Source organism: Panicum virgatum, chromosome 2N, assembly GCF_016808335.1.
Source record: "Panicum virgatum strain AP13 chromosome 2N, P.virgatum_v5, whole genome shotgun sequence".
Classification (NCBI taxonomy): domain Eukaryota; kingdom Viridiplantae; phylum Streptophyta; class Magnoliopsida; order Poales; family Poaceae; genus Panicum; species Panicum virgatum.
In genome coordinates, this window is record NC_053146.1 from 65281230 (window position 1) to 65301904 (window position 20675).

Below are 20675 nucleotides of genomic sequence, written 5' to 3' on the forward strand. Positions count from 1 at the left end.
ACTGTATTGCTAACTACATTGCTAAATTATTAACTATATTGCTACATTGCTAACTAAATTGGTATCTAACTAAATTTCAAAACTACACTAATTTTACTAACTAAATTAGTAACTAAATGCACTAAATACACCAACTAAAGTAATACCTATATGTGCAGAAGGCACCGCGCGGGCGCGTGCGGAGGCGGCGGCGCGGGGTGGGCAGAGGCGACAGCACGGCGCAAGGGGCGGACGGAGGGGCGGCCGGGAGGCAAGGACACGGGCGGTCGGGCGAAGGTGGCAGCGCGGGCGGACGGGCGGATGGAGGGCAGCGGCGCAATGAAGCATGGAGAAAGCTGTGAGCCACTTAATCCGAGCTTGGCGTCAATATCCGTGGAGCGGAGGTCGGTGCCACGCCGTGGCGTGAGGAGCGGCCGAGAGGCGACGGTGTGGGTGGACGAGCGAAGGCGGCGGCGCGGGCGGGCGGACGGAGGGAGGGCGGCGGCACGGCGAAGCAGGGAGAAAGCTATGGAGCCACTTAATCCAAGCTCGGCACCAAGATCTATTGCGTTGAGCTCGGCGCCGAGCTGGCAGCCACGTCACCGCCACGCGGGCTGCCAGAATGGATGGGTGCTCAAGGCTCGGCGCCACGGATCCTGGCGCCGAGACGTCTAACCTCGAAACCACAATCTATGACACCGAACCCTAGGTCCAAAAACGAAAAATATTTCCGAAGAAATCTAAATATGAGAATCTTTAAGAAAATGTCAAAAAACAAAAAGTACGGTAGCCGGTAGGTATGCTAGGACGACTGATCAGGCGATCACTGCACGCGCGCGTCGTCCCGCGGTCCGCGCCGAGGTTGACCCGGCCTTAGGCATCTCAACACCACTTTTTGTTGACGCGGCACGGCATGGCATCTCGATCGATCATACTAGCTAACGTGTCAGTTCTCCATCTCTCGAGTCTGCATCACGTCTTGCTGCTTCATTCTAGCTAGGTGACATAGCTCATGGGTCGCGGACGACGACCCTTGCATGCGCCTGTAACCATCGGCTTGCATTCGCCTGTAACCATCGGCTCCATTATTTCCATGAAACTAGAGGTGTCAATTGGTAACCCTCCGACCCTCTTTAGTTCAAAATTTTGCATTAATTTTCCAAATTGAGATCTCATTTTGAAGAATATAATTAGTACACAATTTTAAACTAAAGAAGATTGGAGGTGTAACTAAGGGTCACCATTTTGCACCCATAGGTGAAATAACTGGCTTTGTAATCCTGTACTGGCAGACCCGTGATATGTATATAGGCTCGTGCGTTGAAAACTGGCGGAGTTATTTTCATTCAGTGAAATCAAAAGAGAATATTTATTACTAGAAAAAAACGAAATAGAAGATAGGGGAAGAAATATATACATACGTATGTACATACATACATAGACACACACGCTCGCGTGCGCGTACCATATACGTCCATCTATTAGCAAATTACTACGAATCTACACTAGTCATTTTCTTGGTTGGATTTCACAAAACCACGCGTTTTCATTACACAGAGCGGACCAAAAATTAAAAGTACACTTCTTCCGTTTCAAGCTTGGACAAGATGCGCGCTCAGCCTCGCCAAATAAGAGGCTTTGTCCGTGCCTGCCGACAACGAGAAGCTAAGGTGCTATTTCACTTTACATTTTTTATTGGGGGCGGGGGGGGGGGGGGGGTATGCATTTGCATAAGAAGAAGACTATTTCTACATTTGCACAAGAAGAATATTTGGCTGTGAGATGAAGGTTTCGCAGTATATATAAATGCACCTCCGTCCTCCGATCCGGTGGCAAATTCAGACAGTGTCACGGAAGCAACTCCATCGATTCTCCAAGCTAGTTCCCTTGCTCTCTCCAAAGCATAAAACACCATCATCCATGGCGTCTCGTCACCGAAGCCACTTTGCCGACCCACAACACCCACTTCAGGAGACTTGGTACAGACATGACGACCACACCGTCCACTGCAACATCTGCCTCCTCAAACTCGCCGGCCTCACCGGCTTCGGCTGCTACCAATGCAACATCCACATCCACAGAGCTTGCGCCGGTTACTTTGGGGAGACCATGTCCTTCTTCGCGCACCCGCACGCCCTCAAGCTAAGCCGCAGCCCTGAACGACGCCTGTGCAACATCTGCAGAGGGGACTGTCCGCCAGGGAGCTTCGCGTACCGCTGCATCACCAGTGGCTTCGACGCGCACCCTCTCTGCGCGTTGCTCCCGGAGAGGGTCCGTAACCCGTTCCATCCGGGGCATGAGCTCTGCATGGTCTATTCAGAATCACCTGGCGGCTGCTCGGCCTGCCACCATCCTTTACCCAAGTGGCGCTACATCTGCTCCTCCTTCGAGCTACACATCGCGTGTGCCATCGACCCGCCCGCCGCCGCCGGCAAGGGTAGCAACGGCCTTGCGCCGGCGGCCTTCCAGGGCAGCTACGACGCTGGCGCCCAAGGTAGCCATGGCGGCGCTGTCGGCCAGCGCAGCTTTGGAGGCCCTGCCGGCCAGGGATGGTACCAGTACCACGGCCCTGTAGCCCCAGGCTACAACCAGCCTATTCAGGGATACGGCGTCCAGGGCAACTACTACGGCAGCCCTGTCACCCAAGGGGGATACGGCCCTCCCATCCAGGGCTGCTACTACCCCGCTGCCATGCCTGGCAGCTACTACGGTGGTGCTACCTGCAGTAGTAGTGGACAAAGCAATGGGCACAACCCGGGCAGCCTGATGACTGCCATAGCCAAGTTTCTCCTCAGTATCGCGATCAGCACTGCAGTCAGTGACTTGGCATCCCAGCTTCTGTTTGGGAGCTGACAGCTGAGCTTGAATGATTGATTGCCATGCCATGTCGTATGAGCTATTTGCCGTCCTTCGTCTTTGCCTCAAGTAAGATCAATCAGCTGTTGCCTTTACCCCTACGACTTTCTTCTTCATTTCGTCTTTGCCTCAAGTAAGATCAATCAGCTGTTGCCTTTACCCCTACGACTTTCTTCTTCATTGCTGTTATGGCTGCAGGTTGTCCGTTTACGCTTTTTTTTTGCACTTTTCGTTACCAGTTCTCTGTGCTGTTTGTAAGAAGGGTACCTGAACTGGGGTTGCGGTTACCTACTGATCAGGGCAAAGTCCCAGTTTGGAAAAAAAGAAAAAAAATTGGCCCCGCAGGTACCAGTGCAGCCTGTGATGTGCTCAATAAGTGCAAAGTCTATGATTAGCAGATCGAGTGACTGTTCTACTGTAGCCAACCGTGCGCTTGAGGAGCATCGTATGTAATGTATTGTCTTTCACTTTTCTCTCTGTTTTTCTTGTGCCGTACTTTTTCTTTGAAGAAAAATCTTGCCGTACTGAGTAATGAGAAGTTGGCGTAATGTTGAGTCTTCAGAATTGGTGGCGGCTTTGCTAGTCTTTTTTATCATTGCTGTGTGTGATGAAATTCCAATGCGAACAAATCTTACAAGAACAATTACTCGTGGAACAAATTTTTTAAAAAAACGAGCATCCATATTGGATCGATCGAGGACTAAATCCCGGATCGAGTAATTCCACTTGCTGGACCATCTGAACCCAGTTCACTTCTCATCATTAAAATAACATTATTAGGATCATGATATATCAATACAGCCCGTTTACGGTTTTTCAAGAGGCACTTAAATTTAGAAATCCTATAGTACAAAACCATTAGTGCGCTTATTATTATGCACGATTACACTTGGAAAGCGCACTAATGGTGCTAAGATCAATGGTTGTAGTCAATGCAATTACGCTGCTGGAGGCACTGTGCAGGCTGCCTGTAATGTCTTGTGTTTTACTGAGTCTATGGGCACAAGATACACTATGTTCTTTGGTCGATGTAGCGTGACGATCTGTATCCAAGCTCAAAGAAACACAACCGTTGCAAGCGGTGGCCTCGAAGCTTGCAGGATATCACTAGAATGAATTGGAACTTCCTCTCCCCTCACACTGCCGTGTCAAGGAAGAAGACAACTGTAACGACCCGGCCCAGGATAACGGCTAAGATTTACTCTACACGTTGAGTAGACCACACCTGCTAAATAACTCTCTTGCGCTTTCGTCCTCGCTTCATGCAAGAAGTTCGAACCGGAGTTACTAGCTTTCTAGGGACCGGCTATTTAAGCTGGTGCAACTCCTATTCCGTTTCCAGTCTGGGACTAAAGGGAGCACTGGGCCGCGGCGCTACGGTAGCCGTGCGCTACGGTAGCCGTGCGCTACAGTAACCCGCGCGGCCCAGTCGGCCCGTGGGCTGTGACAACAACAGCATTGCCATTTACTTTTAATTTTCGCTCTTGAGATGAAGCAACGGAGTATAGTTGACTAGCTATCGATCTGGTCAGAGATGGCGCCGGCCAGTTCATCATTGCCATTTACTTTTAATTTTCGCTCTTGAAAGAAATAATGTTCTACTGTTTTCTTTCCCGGATCAACTGGATATATATGGGCTCCGGCCACCAAATGCACTGAACAAACAGCAACGGTGGTTTGAACAAAACGCCACTTGCCCTATTCCAAAACATGGTTTTGAAGTTGGGGAAACGAATGTCAACTAAACGTAACCGTCAACACTATGATGAACTGTTTGAGCGGACGGAGTCCATACTGCATGCTTGGTGTTTTTTTTTTTCAACTGTTGTTTGGTGTACGTTCAATATTCATCAAATACACAGCGCAGGCAGCTAGCTAGCGCGTCTTCCCGTTTTGTCTTATAACGTTTCGGATGGACGATCGACCTGCAAACACGGTACTTGCAATGGTTGCAATTTTCGAACTTTTAGGTATAAATTTTGGAACTTTTAGGTATTGCGATTTTGCAATTTTGCAATTTCGCAAACGGTACTGGAGAGACCTGTTTCGATTCAGGGCTAAAAAATAGGTGTCCCTTTTAGCTCCACTCGTTTGGATCCTTTGGAGCTAAATTAGCCCCTTCAAAAGTCACATTTCTCCTTACTCCTATGTATGGAAGGTAGAACCGATGATTGAGATATATATGTTTTAATCCTCAAATTAGTCCATGAGCTAAATTTTAGAGGGTTAATTCAAAGGCTAAACTTTAATCCTCAAATTAGCCTGAGAACTAATTCTCCAAACAGGGCCTAGGTCCCGGCAGATCCCTTTCACTGTAATAAAAAAAATTTATCTGTAATAAAACCTTAATGTATAAAAGCTTTAAAGAAAAGGTATGGCAAAAAAACGACTGACCAAACTTGGACTTGTTGAAGCTCTGGTCCCCGGTGCTGTAAACCGCTAAAACGGCCTTTTCTTCAATTAATGTTAAGGCTGGAGCTCTGCCCTAAAAATCTTTTTTAAAAAAAGACGACTGACCAAGAACAAGTCAACACTAGGTGCCTGGAGTAGTGGTCATATGTGCCATCGACTCCAAACCTGTAGCAAGCTTTGCTAGCTCTTTCATCATGTGCAGCTCGATCATTACTACTGCCCACCTTGATCACTAATCGTCGACGCAAAACAAATGGGCTGCGACTTCCGCGCACCCTCGTAAGTCACGGTCCACTGTTACCTGCGCATGGCTACTTGGCTACGTACATCCTGATTCCGACAGAATTTTGGCGCGGACGGAGAGGACGCAACAATGCAGCGTACAGAACACCACTTCCACTTGGTTAGCTCCTTACGTCAGATCCAGATGGATGGTGTGTGGACTCGGTACACAATGCAAACGCTAGCTAGTCAACTGCATGCCAAGTCCACTGGTTTATTATGCAAAAAGAAGCAGCAATAATGCATGATAAAAATGGCGGCTTAGGTCAGGCTCATTTGTGGCTATGTCTTTGCCACTGCGACCAAGCCGTTCAACACATTCGAAGCTTCACAGCCATTTCATCCCTAGTGTGCTGTCGACACTACGGGAAAACACGTATTTGCTGTGTGTCGTCCGATAGTTTGCCGTGTGCTTTCTATCGGGCACACGGCAAAAAAGCTATTGACTGTGTGCACACACGGTAAAAATATAACACACAGCAAAGTCATGCTTTGCCATGTGCATTTTTTTGGCACACAGCAAAGTCATGCTTTGCCGTGTGCTTTTTTCTGACACACGACAAATACATGCTTTGCCGTGTGTTTTATTTAGGCACATGACAAAGTAAAAAAAATCTCTTCTCACCTCGAAACTTTTTTGACTCTTTACATACAACATATGGTACTCCATGGTACAACATATGGTACTTTTTTGAGTTTGTTGGCTATATTTAACTAATTAATTGCATTTCAAGCAATTTTTTGAATTAAATCAAATTTGAACCACAAGCGATTCAAATAATAGAATAAAGTAAGTAAAAAATGATATTCATGTTATTTAACCTAGTTTGTGGCCTTACCCACCAAATAAAAAAAAATTGAACATCTTGTCCAGGAAACACGACCATGAACGTGTGTTAAAATGATTTTAAAATTCTAAAATAAGCAAATGAAGTCCAAACTTTATGAGATTTATCAATATCTCATGACATCATACGTGGAGGCTGTGGTAAAAATTTGAGTGGGTTTCACAATTTTTTCACTTACCATGCTTACAAATAGAAACATCAGCAAAGAAGAATCAGAGAGTTGAGAAGGATGTGGTTAGGTTTGGAGTGAGAGTGACTATTGAATTCGGGTTTAACTTTGAAATTTTTTCTATAGCCAATGGACAATATAAATTGTTTCATATAAATTTTTGATAATTTTTTGGAACCGATTGATAATTTTAATGTAACAAGAGCAATTACAGAATTAATATAATTTAAATTTGAGCTTGAAACACATGAAATAATAAAATTTTCATATAGAATCATCAAACATGAATTATTGAGTCACTTTGATAAGGTAAAAATTATGACAAAGTTATGCGAACATGAAATAGTGGAGCAAATTGAATGGTAAAAAATTAAAAGTAAAAATAATTATTTCAAACAGACTTTGTCGTGTGCCCTAGATCTGGCACACGGCAAAGTTAAATTCAAATTTTGTAAACGACCTCGAATGGTGAAACACCCTAAATGAAAGTTGTAGATCTCGAAAAGTTATGAAACTTTGTAGTTGAGAATTTTTTTATTTGAATTCGTTTAGAGTCTCAAACAAGAAATTTACACTCGGTTTAGTATAATATGTGGGGAAAGAAAATATAGTATAAACACAAGTGAGTGTGTAGTGTAGTGGTAGAGAAGGTTACAAGTGAGGGGGAGGTCGTGAGTTCGAATCCCGTTGGGTGCATAGTGCGTTAAAAATGCCGCTACTTGTGACTTTGGTGGAGGTGGAGCGGTTGTGTGGCTGGCCGGTGGGGTCCTTCTCGGATTAAATATTTTCTATTTTTTATTTTTAAAATCAATTTTCTGAAATAAATAGTACACGGCAAAGGACCTCTTTGCCGATGACTGTTTGCCGTGTGCCGTGGGGTCCTTCTCGGATTAAATTTTTTCTGTTTTCTATTTTTAAAATCAATTTTCTGAAATAAATAGCACACGGCAAAAGACCTCTTTGCCGATGCCTGTTTGTCGTGTGCCCCTAGCACACGGCAAACAAGACGACTCCGGTAGTGCGATTGATCGATCCTCAGCAATACAAGGCTACGGTTCGACGACAGGGAATAATTTCTCTGCAAAAAAATTCCGAGAAATCCGATAGTCACGTTTATCGGCGGTGACCGGTTTGATAAAAATTCTCGGTAATTTTAAATTCGCACTCACCCTTTACCCTCTAACCTACATATCTTCTCATTTCTAAGCATTGTGATGTCTTGTTTTTTATATTAGATTGTTTGGAGATCGTCTAGATTATTTTATGTATAATTTGAAGAATTTTTTTATAAATTTTGTTGGAAAAAAACAGCAAATCCGATAAGTTTCCGAGAAATCCGATAAACACGTTTATCGGCCATCTCCGATTTTTTCCCTTACTGGTAAAGTTAATTCTGTTCGACGTCAGTTCCATGGGAAGAAGTGTATATATATACTGCTAATTCCATTCAGAAGCAAGGGGAACAGAGAGAGAGACGTCAGATGCTAGTGACACGCCGACCATCACGAGCAGCTTGTTCCACTCGCAGCACCCGCTGAAGCGTGCGAGCTCAGGGTCGTGCACCTGAGGTGCACCTCCCTCGTCGCCGCCGCGGCCGCGCAGCAGGGTGGTGGGGCTGAGGGACGGAGAGGGAGCAAACGCCGGGCGCTCAAGATGCGTCTCAAGATCGGTGTCTTTTGGCTTGAATCGCTACTTAGAAAACAGGCCATAGGTCCACTTCAAAAATATCGAAATAAAGATGAACCGGTACCTATACTAATTTTGGGATCGATGGAACCTATAGATAAGCATTAGGTACCGGTTGGTAGGCTTTCCATAGGTACTGGTGGTAATTTTTACATTAGTACCGAGTGGTACCACCAACCGGTACCTATGGATGAGCCTTAGGTACCGGTTGATGTTACCAACCGGTACCTTAGGCTCATCCAAGAGTTATTTCAAAAGAAAAATATCTCTCTTCCTATCATAAATGATGTGTAGCTGAGATAGTAAGAAATGTCATATTTTTGACAAAAATGGGTGCCTTAGGTACCGATTATTTTACCCGATGTTAAAACGAAAGACTATTGGTCTCGGTTTTGGGATACCGGTAAGGCCCTTCTCAACCGGTGTCCTTGGTTTTTTTTTCTAGTAGTGAATATTCTGACTGGTGGGATCATGTCGCCGGTACTCGACGCCATAGACACGATGTTTGATGGTATCTAAGACAAACAAAGGTACACTACATATTATTAGGTAGCTTGAAGTTGTTCTCTGATCAACGAAGCATGTCCTGATGATGCGGATTCCATCTCTATATCTGTAGTTCAGCCGTGCTTTCTCCTTCTACGTTTTCTTCGTCTCAAGAAGGGCATCGCGTGTGATATCTTTTGTTTCGCTTTTCTTTGTTCACTGCTATGGTTGGTGGTCATTCAGTATCGATCCGTAATACCGACCTACCGGTACTAAATGATTTTATGCTCAAAAAATAAAGAAAAAATTTGAGGAAAAGTTAGGTAACTTTAAGTTGTTCTCTGATAAACTAAGCATCTATTAGGAAAGGTTCCTAAGATTCGAACTCATAACCTCAAGTCTCGTAGGACTCTTTCTTACCATCTCATCTACACAACACATGTAATAGATGTAGATATGCTTTCTTTTTATAGCAGCCTGTGGGGAACCGGGTCAAGACACCGACCAATACTAAATGTCACCATTTAGTATCGGGTGAAGTTATTGACCGGTACTAAATGACCGCGCCATTTTAGTACCGGACCAAAACACCAACCGGTACTAAAAGGTGACATTTAGTACCGGTTGGAACTTTGACCCGGTTCTAAAGTGGTTTCGTGGGTTTTCAAAATTGGACCCGATACTAAAATAGATTAATGCTAACTTTAATACCAGACTAAAAGTTGACCGGTACTAAAATGCAGGAACGAATGGTTGTTTTTCTTGTGGTTTTCTCATGCCGTGTTATATATGTACATCTAGCCGTTGGCATATACTCCGGCCGTATACTGTTAAGGCTTGAGCTACTATGGTGATTGTCGTGTGCAATTGCAATGGATTTAACTATGAGTTGGTAACTGAAAACAATCGACACCTACTATATGGAACTCAGTCACAGAAAAACTGTCACGGTTATATTACTGGCTGAGGCCGGAGTTCCCCTTTTTCCACTTTTCAATTTCATGGCAAGAGAGACCAGAGGTGATCAGCAGCCGGACATACGGTTGGTTTCGGGCCGGTACGTACGCTCGATTATTGTTCCTAACTGCCGGCAAGGGTTCTGCAGCCGGTCATTCGTTCCGGGAGGCAGCGCGCACGAGACGACGATGAGAGTTCAAGGTTGACCCGTGGCGGCGGATGGAACACCACGCGTGGCACGACGCCCTCCGAACACGCCCCCCCCCCCCCCCCCCCAAGAATGTTCTCGTGTCATCACCGCGCCAAGCACTAGCTGTGATTTAATGGTCGTGCTAAGCATGATGAACAGCAGCGCGCGGGCTCAGTCCATGGAATAGAGTCGATGCGAAGTTCAGCCGCGCTGCTTCGGCGCGGGCAAGCATCCACTCTATCCTTCATCGTTCGCGGATCACGGCGACAGACAGTATGTTGACATGGCAGGATGCATGGGAGTCCCCCAACTAATAGGAATTTAGGCAACTAAGGATGTATTTAGTTGGTGAAAAAATTTGAGTTCTGGTACCGTAGCACATTTCATTGTTATTTGACAAATAATGTTCAATTATGAATTAATTAGCCTTAAAAATTCAGCTTGTGCTAATTAGTTAGACCGTGTGATTAATTATTTTTTTCAAATGCATTTAATGCTCCATATATATACCGGAAGATTCGATGTGATATGTACTGCGTAAAACTTTTTGCAAACTAAACAGGATCTAATGCCGGAGTACTGTAGCTAGCTTCTCTGGCCAGGCATACGGCATGCCACCAACTTGAGCCCAGAGCTGATTAGTAGATGCATGCATGTCATCTAGTTGCCGAAAATATGTTTGGCCGGCTTGTTAGCCAACTAGTCAGAATCGGTGTTTTTCTCTTATACTAAATCAGTACCAATTAGTATTATTTCTTTTTATAATAAATTAGCACTAGCCATGGCATATAGTGCTGATTAGTAGATGCATGCATGGAGGAAGCCTTAGTAACATGGGTATTAAAAGCTGGCCGGGAGAAGAATCGTTCAAAAAAAGCTGGGAGAAATATGAGTCAACTGTACAGGTCGTCAGCCGGACCTGTACAGAGCATGCCATCAGCTTGAGCCCAGATATAGCTGATTAGTAGATTCATGGCACCTAGTCATCGAAGACACTACTTCGCCCATCCACGTCACCCGCTTGTGAGGACTCAATACGGTGGCGACTCCACCCATATCTGCGACATCTGCGGATCCGGCGATCCCAGCTCGCCGGCCTCGCCGGCTACCGCTGCAACGCCTGCGACATCGACGTCCACGAGGCTTGCGCTGACTACTTCAAGGAGGCCGTCGCCTTCTTCGCGCACCCGTGGCACAGCCTCACGCTGAGCCGCCACATCCCCTCCGGCGCCGCCGGCGCCGGGTGGGTGTGCGACCTCTGCGAGGAGGAGTGCGCCCCGGGGAGCTTCGTATACCGCTGCACCCGGTGCATGTTCGACGTGCACCCTCTCTGCGCGATGCTCCCGCAGACGATCCGGAGACCGGAGCCCCCTCCACCCCGAGCACGACCTCTGCATGGTCCCTTCGTCCGGGCACTGCTCGGCCTGCCATGGCGGCTTGCCGGTGTGGCAGTACGTCTGCGGGGGAGATTGCCTCGTCAGGTTGCACATCACGTGTGTCTCCGGGGTGCCAAGCGGTGGCGACAGCCTGCTTGCTGGTGGTGGCCTGAGCAGCGCCGGCGCCGGCGCCCAGCTGCTGGGCAGTTTTGCTAGCCAAACTGCCAGCAGCGGTTACTGTTACAGTAGTGTTGCCCCGAAACCGAGCTGCAGCACTGGGCGCGTCATCGCCAAGTTCCTTCTCAAGGCAAGCTTTCCGTGTCGCGGTCGACGCGGCAAACGGCGACTTGGCGTCGCCGGTGCTCAATGTCCTGGAAGCAGCCTTCACTTAACCTACCTCCTACCATGCCGTCGTCGTTGTAGCCACCGGCATGCCCGGTTACTCCGGTGGGCCGGGGGCCCCAGCAGGACCCCATGCATGTAGTTGTTGGGTTTGCATAAATTAAAATATTTCCTTTTTAAGTGCATGCAGTTCCTTCTTCCCAAGTGTAATCGCGCATCATAATAAGCGCACTAATGCTGCTAATAAGAACAATGGTTGTAGCCATGCGCAGGCTGCCTGAAATGTCTTGTGGATGAGTCTTGTTATTTTGTATTTTCTTGCTATATCAATGAAACTCACATTATCTTGTGTGGTTCGTTCAAAAAATTAAAGAAATGTCTGGTCAATCCAGCGGCCGGGCGGGATACCGGCGAAACACTACCACACCCTGCTCCACCTCCTCTGCTGGCATATCTGGAAGCATAGGAACGATGTGGTGTTCAACAGTTTGCCTGCCTCGCACGCTCGGCTGTGGCAGGCCTGCAAGGAAGACGCACGGCTGTGGAGCCAACGTTGGCCAGCTGTCGATCGTGTCATTGCTGATTCCTGGTGCTCACGGTTTCCCATTATGTAAACCCCCTTGTAAATCTGGCATTCCCCTCAAAAATTGCTAAAATTCCAGCTTTTGTAATGGCTTTGGCTGCCAAACAGCCCCTGATAATGAATATGAATCAGGTGGGGATCCCCCCCTTCTGACCCTAAAAAAAAAGTTTATTTATGTGCACAAGATCGAGCTGCTTACACTGTGTCGTCTATGTTGTTTGGTGGATGTAGCATGACGATATGATCTGTATCCAATGCAAGCCCAAAGAAACACAACCGTTGCAAGCGGTGGCCTCGAAGCTTGCAGGATCGTCCCCGATCGAGTTCCTCAGTGATCAAATAAGCACTAGAATGGATTGGATCGGACTTCTTCTCCCCTCACACTGCCGTGTCAAGGAAGAAGACAACAGCATTATTTGTGGGCTTAGCCCATAGAGTCGATGAAGCAACAGAATATAGTTGACTATCGATGTGGTCAGAGATGGCGCCGGCCAGTTCATCAGTGCCATTTACTTTTAATTTTCGCTCTTGAGATTCGTCGAGAAATAATGTTCGCCTCAAAAGATTCGTCGAGAAATAATGTTCTACTGTTTTCTTTCCCGAATCAACTGGATATATATGGGCCCCGGCCACCAATGCACTGAACAAACAGCAACGGTAGTTTGAACAAACGCCACTTGCCCTATTGGGTATTAATTAAACTATTAATACCAGAACATGGTTTTGAAGTTGGGAAAACGAATGTCAACTGAACGTAACCGTCAACACTATGGCCCTGTTTGGATCCCTCTGTTATTTAGTAACACACCCCAAATAACCCCAATTAACACTTGAGAGCCAAACATGTGTGTTATTTGGCACTAACACACTCCAAAACTCTAACCCCTCCAAGAGGTGATTATTATGTTACTTCTAGTGAGCCCCACTAAAAAAAGAACATTGGTTTTTCTTAATAAATGCTAAATAACACTAGAATCCAAACTAGTAAGTGTTATTTCTTTGAAGGGTTATTTGGTGGAGTTAAAAACTAACACTAACACTAGGATCCAAACACGGTCTATGATGAACTGTTTGAGCGGACCGAGTCCATACTGCATGATTCTTGGTGTTATTTTTTTTCAACTGTTGTTTGGCGTACGTTCAATATTCATCAAATACACAGCGCAGGCAGGTAGCTAGCGCGTCTTCCCGTTTTGTCTTATAAAGTTTCGGATGGACGATCGACCTGCAAACAGCCAAACACGGTACTTGCAATGGTTGCAATGGTAGTCCAGGTAGGCCTGGGCCTACCCGCTGATTTAGCCCAACAGAATTTTTGCGGTTCACAATTACTGGATCGGAAGCGGCCCAAGCCAAGCCAGTCTGCACACTTCCGATCTCGTCTCCCCTGTCTCCACACAAATCGCCGCCGCCCTCATCTCCTCTCGCGAGTCGTAACTCGTGACTCGCTCGGTCTCGCCTCTCCCCGTCCCCTGGCTCGGTGGCGCAGCTCCCGCGGTCGTCCCCGGCTGGTGGCGCCATAGCAGCGCGGCCAACTGCGGCCCACCAGCGCACCGCCGCTTATCCAGCCCCACGCATCTGCCCCAGCAGCTAACCCTAGCGACTCGCGGCGCCCCAGCCGGCTCCGGCGGCGCCTGCTGTCCAGCGCGGGCACGTGGCGACTAGGCGCCAGGACCTCGGCGGCTCGGCCGCCTGAGACGCCGACTCGCCTGACTGCCCGTCCGGCACTTCAATCCTTCACCCTTGTGCTCACTACTCTACAGGTTAGGGTCCCTCCAAGAAGTTGAGTTTCGATTTCAAAATCCATATCTATGTAGAAATTGGGATTAGGATATGCTAGTAGTAGTGAATTAGTAGTAGAGCAATTTAGGGATTTAGTCAGTAGAGCACTTGGATTCACAAATTGCAATAAATTAGACTAAAATCAGAGGTTGATATGTTATTCTTCCTACTGTTATGTGTTGTCATTTGTCAGAAAAGTGGAAGAGGGTTAAATCAAGAGATGCTATGTCCAATTTAACTTGTTATTTGGAGACATATTTAATATAGTAATACACTTTTGGTTATTTCCAAGTTGTTTGGAGACATTCTGAAATACCGAATTGATAGATTTTTTTTGGTTTACACCGTATTGCATTTGAAATTTTTTACTAGGACTACCCAAGGTTCAAATCCTGGGTCCGCCCACTGCTCTCCCTTTGCGCCGATGTCGTTCCGAGGCCGTGGAAGAGGGGGCCGCGGGAGAGGGAGAGGGGGAGGGTTCGGGTACGACCACCCGGCCAAGCACGTGCCGCACGAGGACTTCCCGGTCAGTCTCCGCTCACCCTCCGCCTGCTCCTCGCGTATCCTGGTGTACAATTCATGTGCTGCTTCCAATTCTTTCGGTGACTCGTTTGGCTGGCTGATTACGGCGTATGAGCAGGACACCACCCTGCCGGAGATGATGTGCGTCAAGATGAGCAACGAGGAGAAGGCGCTGTTAATGTCCACGTTGAAGCTCGAGGAGTTCTGGCGGACTTCCTGCTACCACCTAGAGGAGGATGCTCCCAAGAAAAGTATTATGACTGAACTTATCACGGCTTACCTTTTTGTTCATCTTACTTATGCGGGATGTTAGTTCTCCTTATCTTCTGATATATAGCTTTGCTGCTTGCTTGCTCAAAGTCAAGATTTTCTCTAAACCTGTTGGGTACACAATCAGCCCTGTAGAGTATTTGGAGGCAGTAATTTATGTTTCTTTCAAGTAGATGGTTGAAGAATTGGGTTGAAGCCTCAAACTAATTGTGCTGAAGCTGTCAAACTTGGTATAAGTATAACCATGTACTGTAGGCAACCATTCTCGAAATATGTTAGTAGATTAGTCGATTCAGTATTTGGCGGAGCACTTTATGTTTTGTTTAAGAAAATGACTGAATACTTGGGTACAGTGTGGGATGGAAGCTAGTTTTGTACTTTTGCTAGTTCATTAGAAATGAGTACCTATATTAGTGAGTGTCCTCCTATTTTAGGTTTTTTTTATCTCAATTTTTCTACTTTGGCTGATTTGAAAGCTGGATTCTCCGGCTTCATTCCGTTTGTACCCAAACTATATATGATAGCGGATCCCTTAATCCTGTTTTTTTTTTGCATTTAGGAGCTCGATACTTTTCTTGTATACTGTTTTGGCATACAATTGGTTTGTGGGAAAAAAATTCATGTGCGTTGCTGGATTTGTTAGCTTCTTGTACCAGCTGCAGCTGACAATTCAACATCTTAAAAGAATACTTTGATTTTTCATTACTAGCGTCTTTTACCTTGTTCTGTTAATTATTTTTCACCATCATCTTTAGGCATTTTTTTTCATCCTTTTTTTTGCGTTGGCCCTTTTCTACCTTTTTTAAGTTTAGTTACTTATGATTTAATATGTTGTCAGAGAATGAAGACAAAGAGATTGAAAGATTTTCTGATAGGAAACGCAAGACACATAACAAACGTGAAGCTCTTGCATCATATCTCAAATTAACCCCTTCGAATTTCCCTGCTGAACTGGTACAAGGTACTGTCTTGAACATACTTCTGTACAGTGAAATTTATTGTCAGCTCTACGTTTCCAGCATAGTAACCATGATATTCTGTTCCTTTTAGGTTCTAGAAGGGGGCAAGTAAGCAACAAGAAACTCCGCTGGGATAAAGATTCAGGTTTGACAACTTCCACAGAATTAATGGATAATATCCTTTTTGCTTCTTCATGAAATAGTATAGTACTTGAGAAATCTCCTTTTCAAGACTATTTCCTGTAGGGTAGCAGCACAAATAACTGAAGAGAAACTTGCTACTGCTAGATGTTACTCAGTTATAGTTCAATTTTTTTTAACGTGGATTCTACCTCTGTGTTTGACAGATGAGCATGCTTTTCAAGTGTTTGAGAAGCTTGAAGAGAAACACAAGGCAAGGCATCATAATCATCTCTTTGTCATATTCTTGTTTAACCTTTGTATATAATGTTCATTTGGCAAGCATGTCTGAATTTTGTTTGTATCATCACTGGCTTGGAAATTTGACTGTTTGTTTTCATCATACTATTAAACTTCTGCCAACAAGAGAAGCATGTCAATTTGTTTTTCTACTATTTCTTAGTCCATCATATTCATGGTGGTTGTAGGATGGAAGCAAGGTGGAAAAGGAAGGCGATGACGAGGAGGAAGAGGAAGAGGAAGAAGTGCAAGAGGAGGAAGAAAATTCAGATGATGACTATAATCAGGTGCGTACCACTGAATTTCATAGCTGGGGTTTCTGTAAGCTAGAGCAGGGGATCTTGGTTTGTGGCTTGAGAAACATGTATAATTATCTTTTATATCACTTTGATACCTTGAATGCCACCCTTGTAGAATATTGAGTTTGATGACGACGACGATGATTGGAACCAAGAGGAAGAAGCACGTAAGTTTCCATTGAATCATATGACTACTAATTTTCTGAATCGAACTCCTGTCCGTTTCTGAAGCTTCTGACGAAACAATTGTTTGTGTAAACAGATGAAGATTACTACGATTAAGTGCGGATGGCCAGATTTTTGCTTTCTTTTCTTTTCATTTGCAACTCATCCAGCAAATTTGTTGGGAGTAGTACCTACCTAGGCTATTGTAGAGCAATATTTGCGCTGTTCTTTTCTTTTCAAAATGGTACATGCTTTGTCAGAAACTCAGACCTATCAGAATAGTAAGATACACCGTTGCCAACTTTTGTGTTGCACCCTGCCTCGCTGCAAACAGTGACGGGATATGCAATGGGGTGTAGTTTATTTGCCAGGTTTTTGTCACCCTCCAAGAATAGGATTTGATCCACCGTTCATGTCAGACTTCAGAATTTGGTCCACCGTTGCTTCATGACTGGACATCGTGTTGTCTTCCCATGTCGATAAATGCTTTCCAATATGCTACAAGGTTACGGGCGAATACGCAGATGGACTTCTCTGAATGATACTCCCTCTGTTTCAAATTATAAGTCATTCCAAAAATCTTGGAGAGTCAAAGTTTTTGAAGTTTGACTAAATATATATAGCAAGGTAATAACATTTATGATACCAATTAAGTATCATTATACTCTTTGTTAGCTATATTTTTATAGTATATTTATTTGATTTCATAAATTTTTGTATTTCTATCTATAATTTTGATCAAACTTTGAGATAGTTTTGTTAGGTTGATCTCCACCAGACTTGGCTCAACAGCCATGTCTGGGCCCTACTCGCGCCCTGATCGGGGGCGCCCAGCCCAAGAAATGGCTGGTGGCCCCCCGTTGCGCAGCCCCATAAAAGGAGGTGGAGACCAGTGGCACAAGACACGAGGTTCACCGCTGCCGCCAGTGTTCCTCACCTCAGACCCTAGACCGATCGATAGAGAGGGCTGAGAGCGACGGAAAGCGCCACCGGCTCACCGTGACGTCACTGCACCGCGTCTCCGCCGCCCCTGCGTCACTCTCGACGACTCCGGCGTCCAACGGCCATCACTACACCGATCGTCGCCGCCCCTGCGCGGATCTTCACCGAGGAAAGCGAGATAGCAGGCCCCTCGAGCTCCACAGGAGAAGGTCCTCACCCTTCTTAGTTTCTGTTATTGTCCTAGATCTTGGACCCCTTGTACCATGTAAATAAAAGAGCAATGAAAACTCTCTCGATTGTGCACTGTGTGATCCAAAAGGTCTAACAAGTTTGACTCTTCAAAATTCTTGAAATGACTTATAATTTAGAACGGATGGAGTACAAAATTAGAAATGGCTCAGTACGCTGAAGTCCGCGTTTTCTGTACTACGACAGCAGCAATTATGCTCTTCTGTGCTTGATTCTGGCACGAAAAAGCCCATTTCCAGTGAAGGGTCGTACTCGAGCAAACTCTAAAACGGTGGCCTTTGCTCTGACGTATTGCGTACAATGTACTGGTCATATACTGAACAAACCAGAGGCCATCTCCATTGCCCTAGTGCAAGCTGCAGGGAGGCAGGGACACACCGAGAAGAACGGCAGCAGCTCGCGCACAAACTGACTGTACCGGCAGGAGGACGTACGTACGCGCCGCCGCCGTCATGCATGCGTGTCGGCAACGACTTGTCGCTCGTGGTCGTCCGAGGAGAAGAACGAGTCCCTGAAGCGCGGTCCATCGGTCTGGCTCGCTATCGCTACAACATATTGTCCCGTTCTGAAATCTGATGTCTGAACAGCGACCTGACGACTGCGTGCGTGGCTTGACTTTTACCTTTCGAAGTCGTCGGAGCTGCCGGGGAGAACGTAGGAGAGGGGTTAGCTAGCTTCCGTGATGCCAGGTGACATCTCTCTGGCTTGGGGTCAAATGTTGATACAAGAAAAGGCACTGTAGAATCGTTCCAGAACCAGGTATCCAGAGAGAGACAATTTCCAGCCTCGCCTCTTTGGTGAAAGTAAATAATTAAGTAAATACATGTAAAATTTTCACCTATAAATACGTGTCGATCGACTGTGCAGACGAAACCAACAAGTGATCCAGAAAGCAACCAAATCAGAGCAGTGGCAGCCAAAGGGATCGGAGGAGAAGATGGCCGCCGCTTCGGCTACTGCCACGATCCGGAGCACGTACTACCACCCACAGCACATGCTCAAGTCCTACCACTACAGCGACGCGTCGACGTACCCCTGCGCCGCGTGCGAGCGCGTCGTCACCGGCGCCGGCTACAGCTGCGACGAGTGCGACTTCAACATCCACAAGGCGTGCTTCACGGGGCTCCCGGGCTCCATCTGCCTGGGCCGCACGCAAAGCGACCACGGCCAGGGGCTCCTCGCCTTCACCCTCGCCCTCACCCGCCTCGACGCCGCCCGGGCGTGCCGCCTCTGCGAGGAGACCTCCCGCGCGGGGCGCTACATGTACCTGTGCGCGCCGCTGGAGGTGTACCTGCACCCCCGGTGCGTGCTGCTCACGGCCGGCACGCACTTCCACCCCGAGCACTTGCTGTCCATGTACTTCTACGACGGCGGCGGCGCGACCTACGCCTGCGCAGCGTGCGAGCGCGCCATCACCGGCGGCGTCGGCTTCCGCTGCGGCGAGTGCGACTTCAGCATCCACGCGGCCTGCCTCAGCCTCCCCGGCTCCATCTCCTTCGCCAAGCACAGCCGCGAGCACGACCTCACGCTCACCCGCCTCAAGGCCAGCCGCTGGTGCGACGTCTGCAAGGAGACCTCCCACGCCGGATGCTACATGTATCTCTGCGCACCGTGCAACTACGACGTGCACCCGCGGTGCGTGCCGGCGGCGGACGACGGCGCCCAGCGGCCGCGGGCCCAGCTGCAGCCCCAGCGCGGCCAGGTCCAGCCTAACAGGGGCGGGGACGCCGCCCGCGCTGTCCAGACTGGCCTACACGTGGTGGGCGAGGCGGCGCACACCGCGGAGTCCGTGTGCACGCTGGTGGACACGGTGAGCACGCTGGCTTCAGTCGGCGCGTGCACCATCCTGTGACGAATTGAACACCAATATAATGCAGCAAGCCAGCAAGAAGGCAGGAGTCGTTCTCGTGTCACTCTTCAGAGTGGACTTCGAGTAATATATGCACTGATCACTACGTGAAGTGTAGTAGTATTTTACTATTTTGCCTGTTTGTAACAAATTAAACCCGCTGTCGTCAAGTATTACTGTGGCTTCTTAATTTAATTTATCCTTGTATTTGCAACGGAATGCACTCCATTTCCCAAGTTTTCAATCAATTCCCAAGTACAAAATTTATGCTATTTGAGCTTCACCATAAGGATACAAAATTTACTTGGATTGACCCGACCTCAACTCCAGAACGGTGCAAAGATATGCCATACAAGAATACATGCGCGCAATCCTAGATATGAGTATAAAGTATATGGGTGCTATATATGAGAGTATATGACAAAGAATGGAGCCATAACATTTTCACGTGGAAAGCTAAAAGTGCACATGGTATTGTCGAGGATGAAGACGGGTAACTTAACTAAATCTAAAATTGCAGTATATTATATACGAATCTGTCACATGTATTCACAGAGCATTCAACCACAGGTGTTTAACTGGCTACATAGTTCTTCAATATAGGACTGCCTGGAACTTGGAAGCATGCGAGGACTACGCCAATATGTATGGTGTGTATATTATGTTTTTCCACGTTCATGATTCAGTCCAGCACAACTTGATGCTTATGTATACACAATCTTAACTACAGGATGGGCAAGCACCGAGGAGGAATTTTGTGATCGACGTGCTAGCGTTCGATGGAAACGCATATCGAAAAATACTTCTTGATTGTGTTAAGTGTCAGCCACATCATAGGAAAAAAACATGTGAATTAGAGATATGAGATAAATTATTTAAATTATGTCATGAGATGAGATTATGGATACTACGATTTTGTCTAGATGAATTTTTAATCTATTATGGATATTTTAATTTCATCGAATGTAATATTTTTTGACATGCAGAATATTGTTTTGGGTTTATTTTTGTTCACTCATAGCACTGGCAGAACAGGTCTTTCGAGTCTAAAT

General features: G+C 46.5%; 3 protein-coding genes and 1 pseudogene across 4 annotated transcripts; all 4 read left to right on the plus strand.

The window, feature by feature from the left end:
- Positions 1–1899: 1899 nt before the first annotated feature.
- Positions 1900–2832, plus strand: LOC120662919. Its single transcript, XM_039941967.1, has one exon. The coding sequence runs from the start codon at positions 1900–1902 to the stop codon at positions 2830–2832; it is 933 nt and encodes a 310-aa protein (XP_039797901.1).
- An 8005-nt stretch (positions 2833–10837) lies between these two features.
- Positions 10838–11633, plus strand: LOC120662920 (annotated as a pseudogene).
- A 1946-nt stretch (positions 11634–13579) lies between these two features.
- Positions 13580–16953, plus strand: LOC120658615 (glutamic acid-rich protein-like). Of its 2 annotated transcripts, none has more exons than XM_039936886.1 (9): positions 13580–13928; positions 14372–14474; positions 14589–14721; positions 15579–15701; positions 15791–15844; positions 16047–16093; positions 16308–16406; positions 16534–16585; positions 16681–16953. In XM_039936886.1, the coding sequence occupies exons 2-9, from the start codon at positions 14373–14375 to the stop codon at positions 16698–16700; spliced, it is 630 nt and encodes a 209-aa protein (XP_039792820.1). In that variant the 5' UTR covers positions 13580–13928; position 14372; the 3' UTR covers positions 16701–16953. The 2 variants fall into 2 exon arrangements, with proteins under 2 accessions (XP_039792820.1, XP_039792819.1); XM_039936885.1 differs by having other exon boundaries at positions 13581–13929; positions 14321–14474.
- A 1705-nt stretch (positions 16954–18658) lies between these two features.
- Positions 18659–19867, plus strand: LOC120658589. Its single transcript, XM_039936856.1, has one exon. The coding sequence runs from the start codon at positions 18712–18714 to the stop codon at positions 19624–19626; it is 915 nt and encodes a 304-aa protein (XP_039792790.1). The 5' UTR covers positions 18659–18711; the 3' UTR covers positions 19627–19867.
- The last annotated feature ends 808 nt before the right edge of the window (positions 19868–20675 follow it).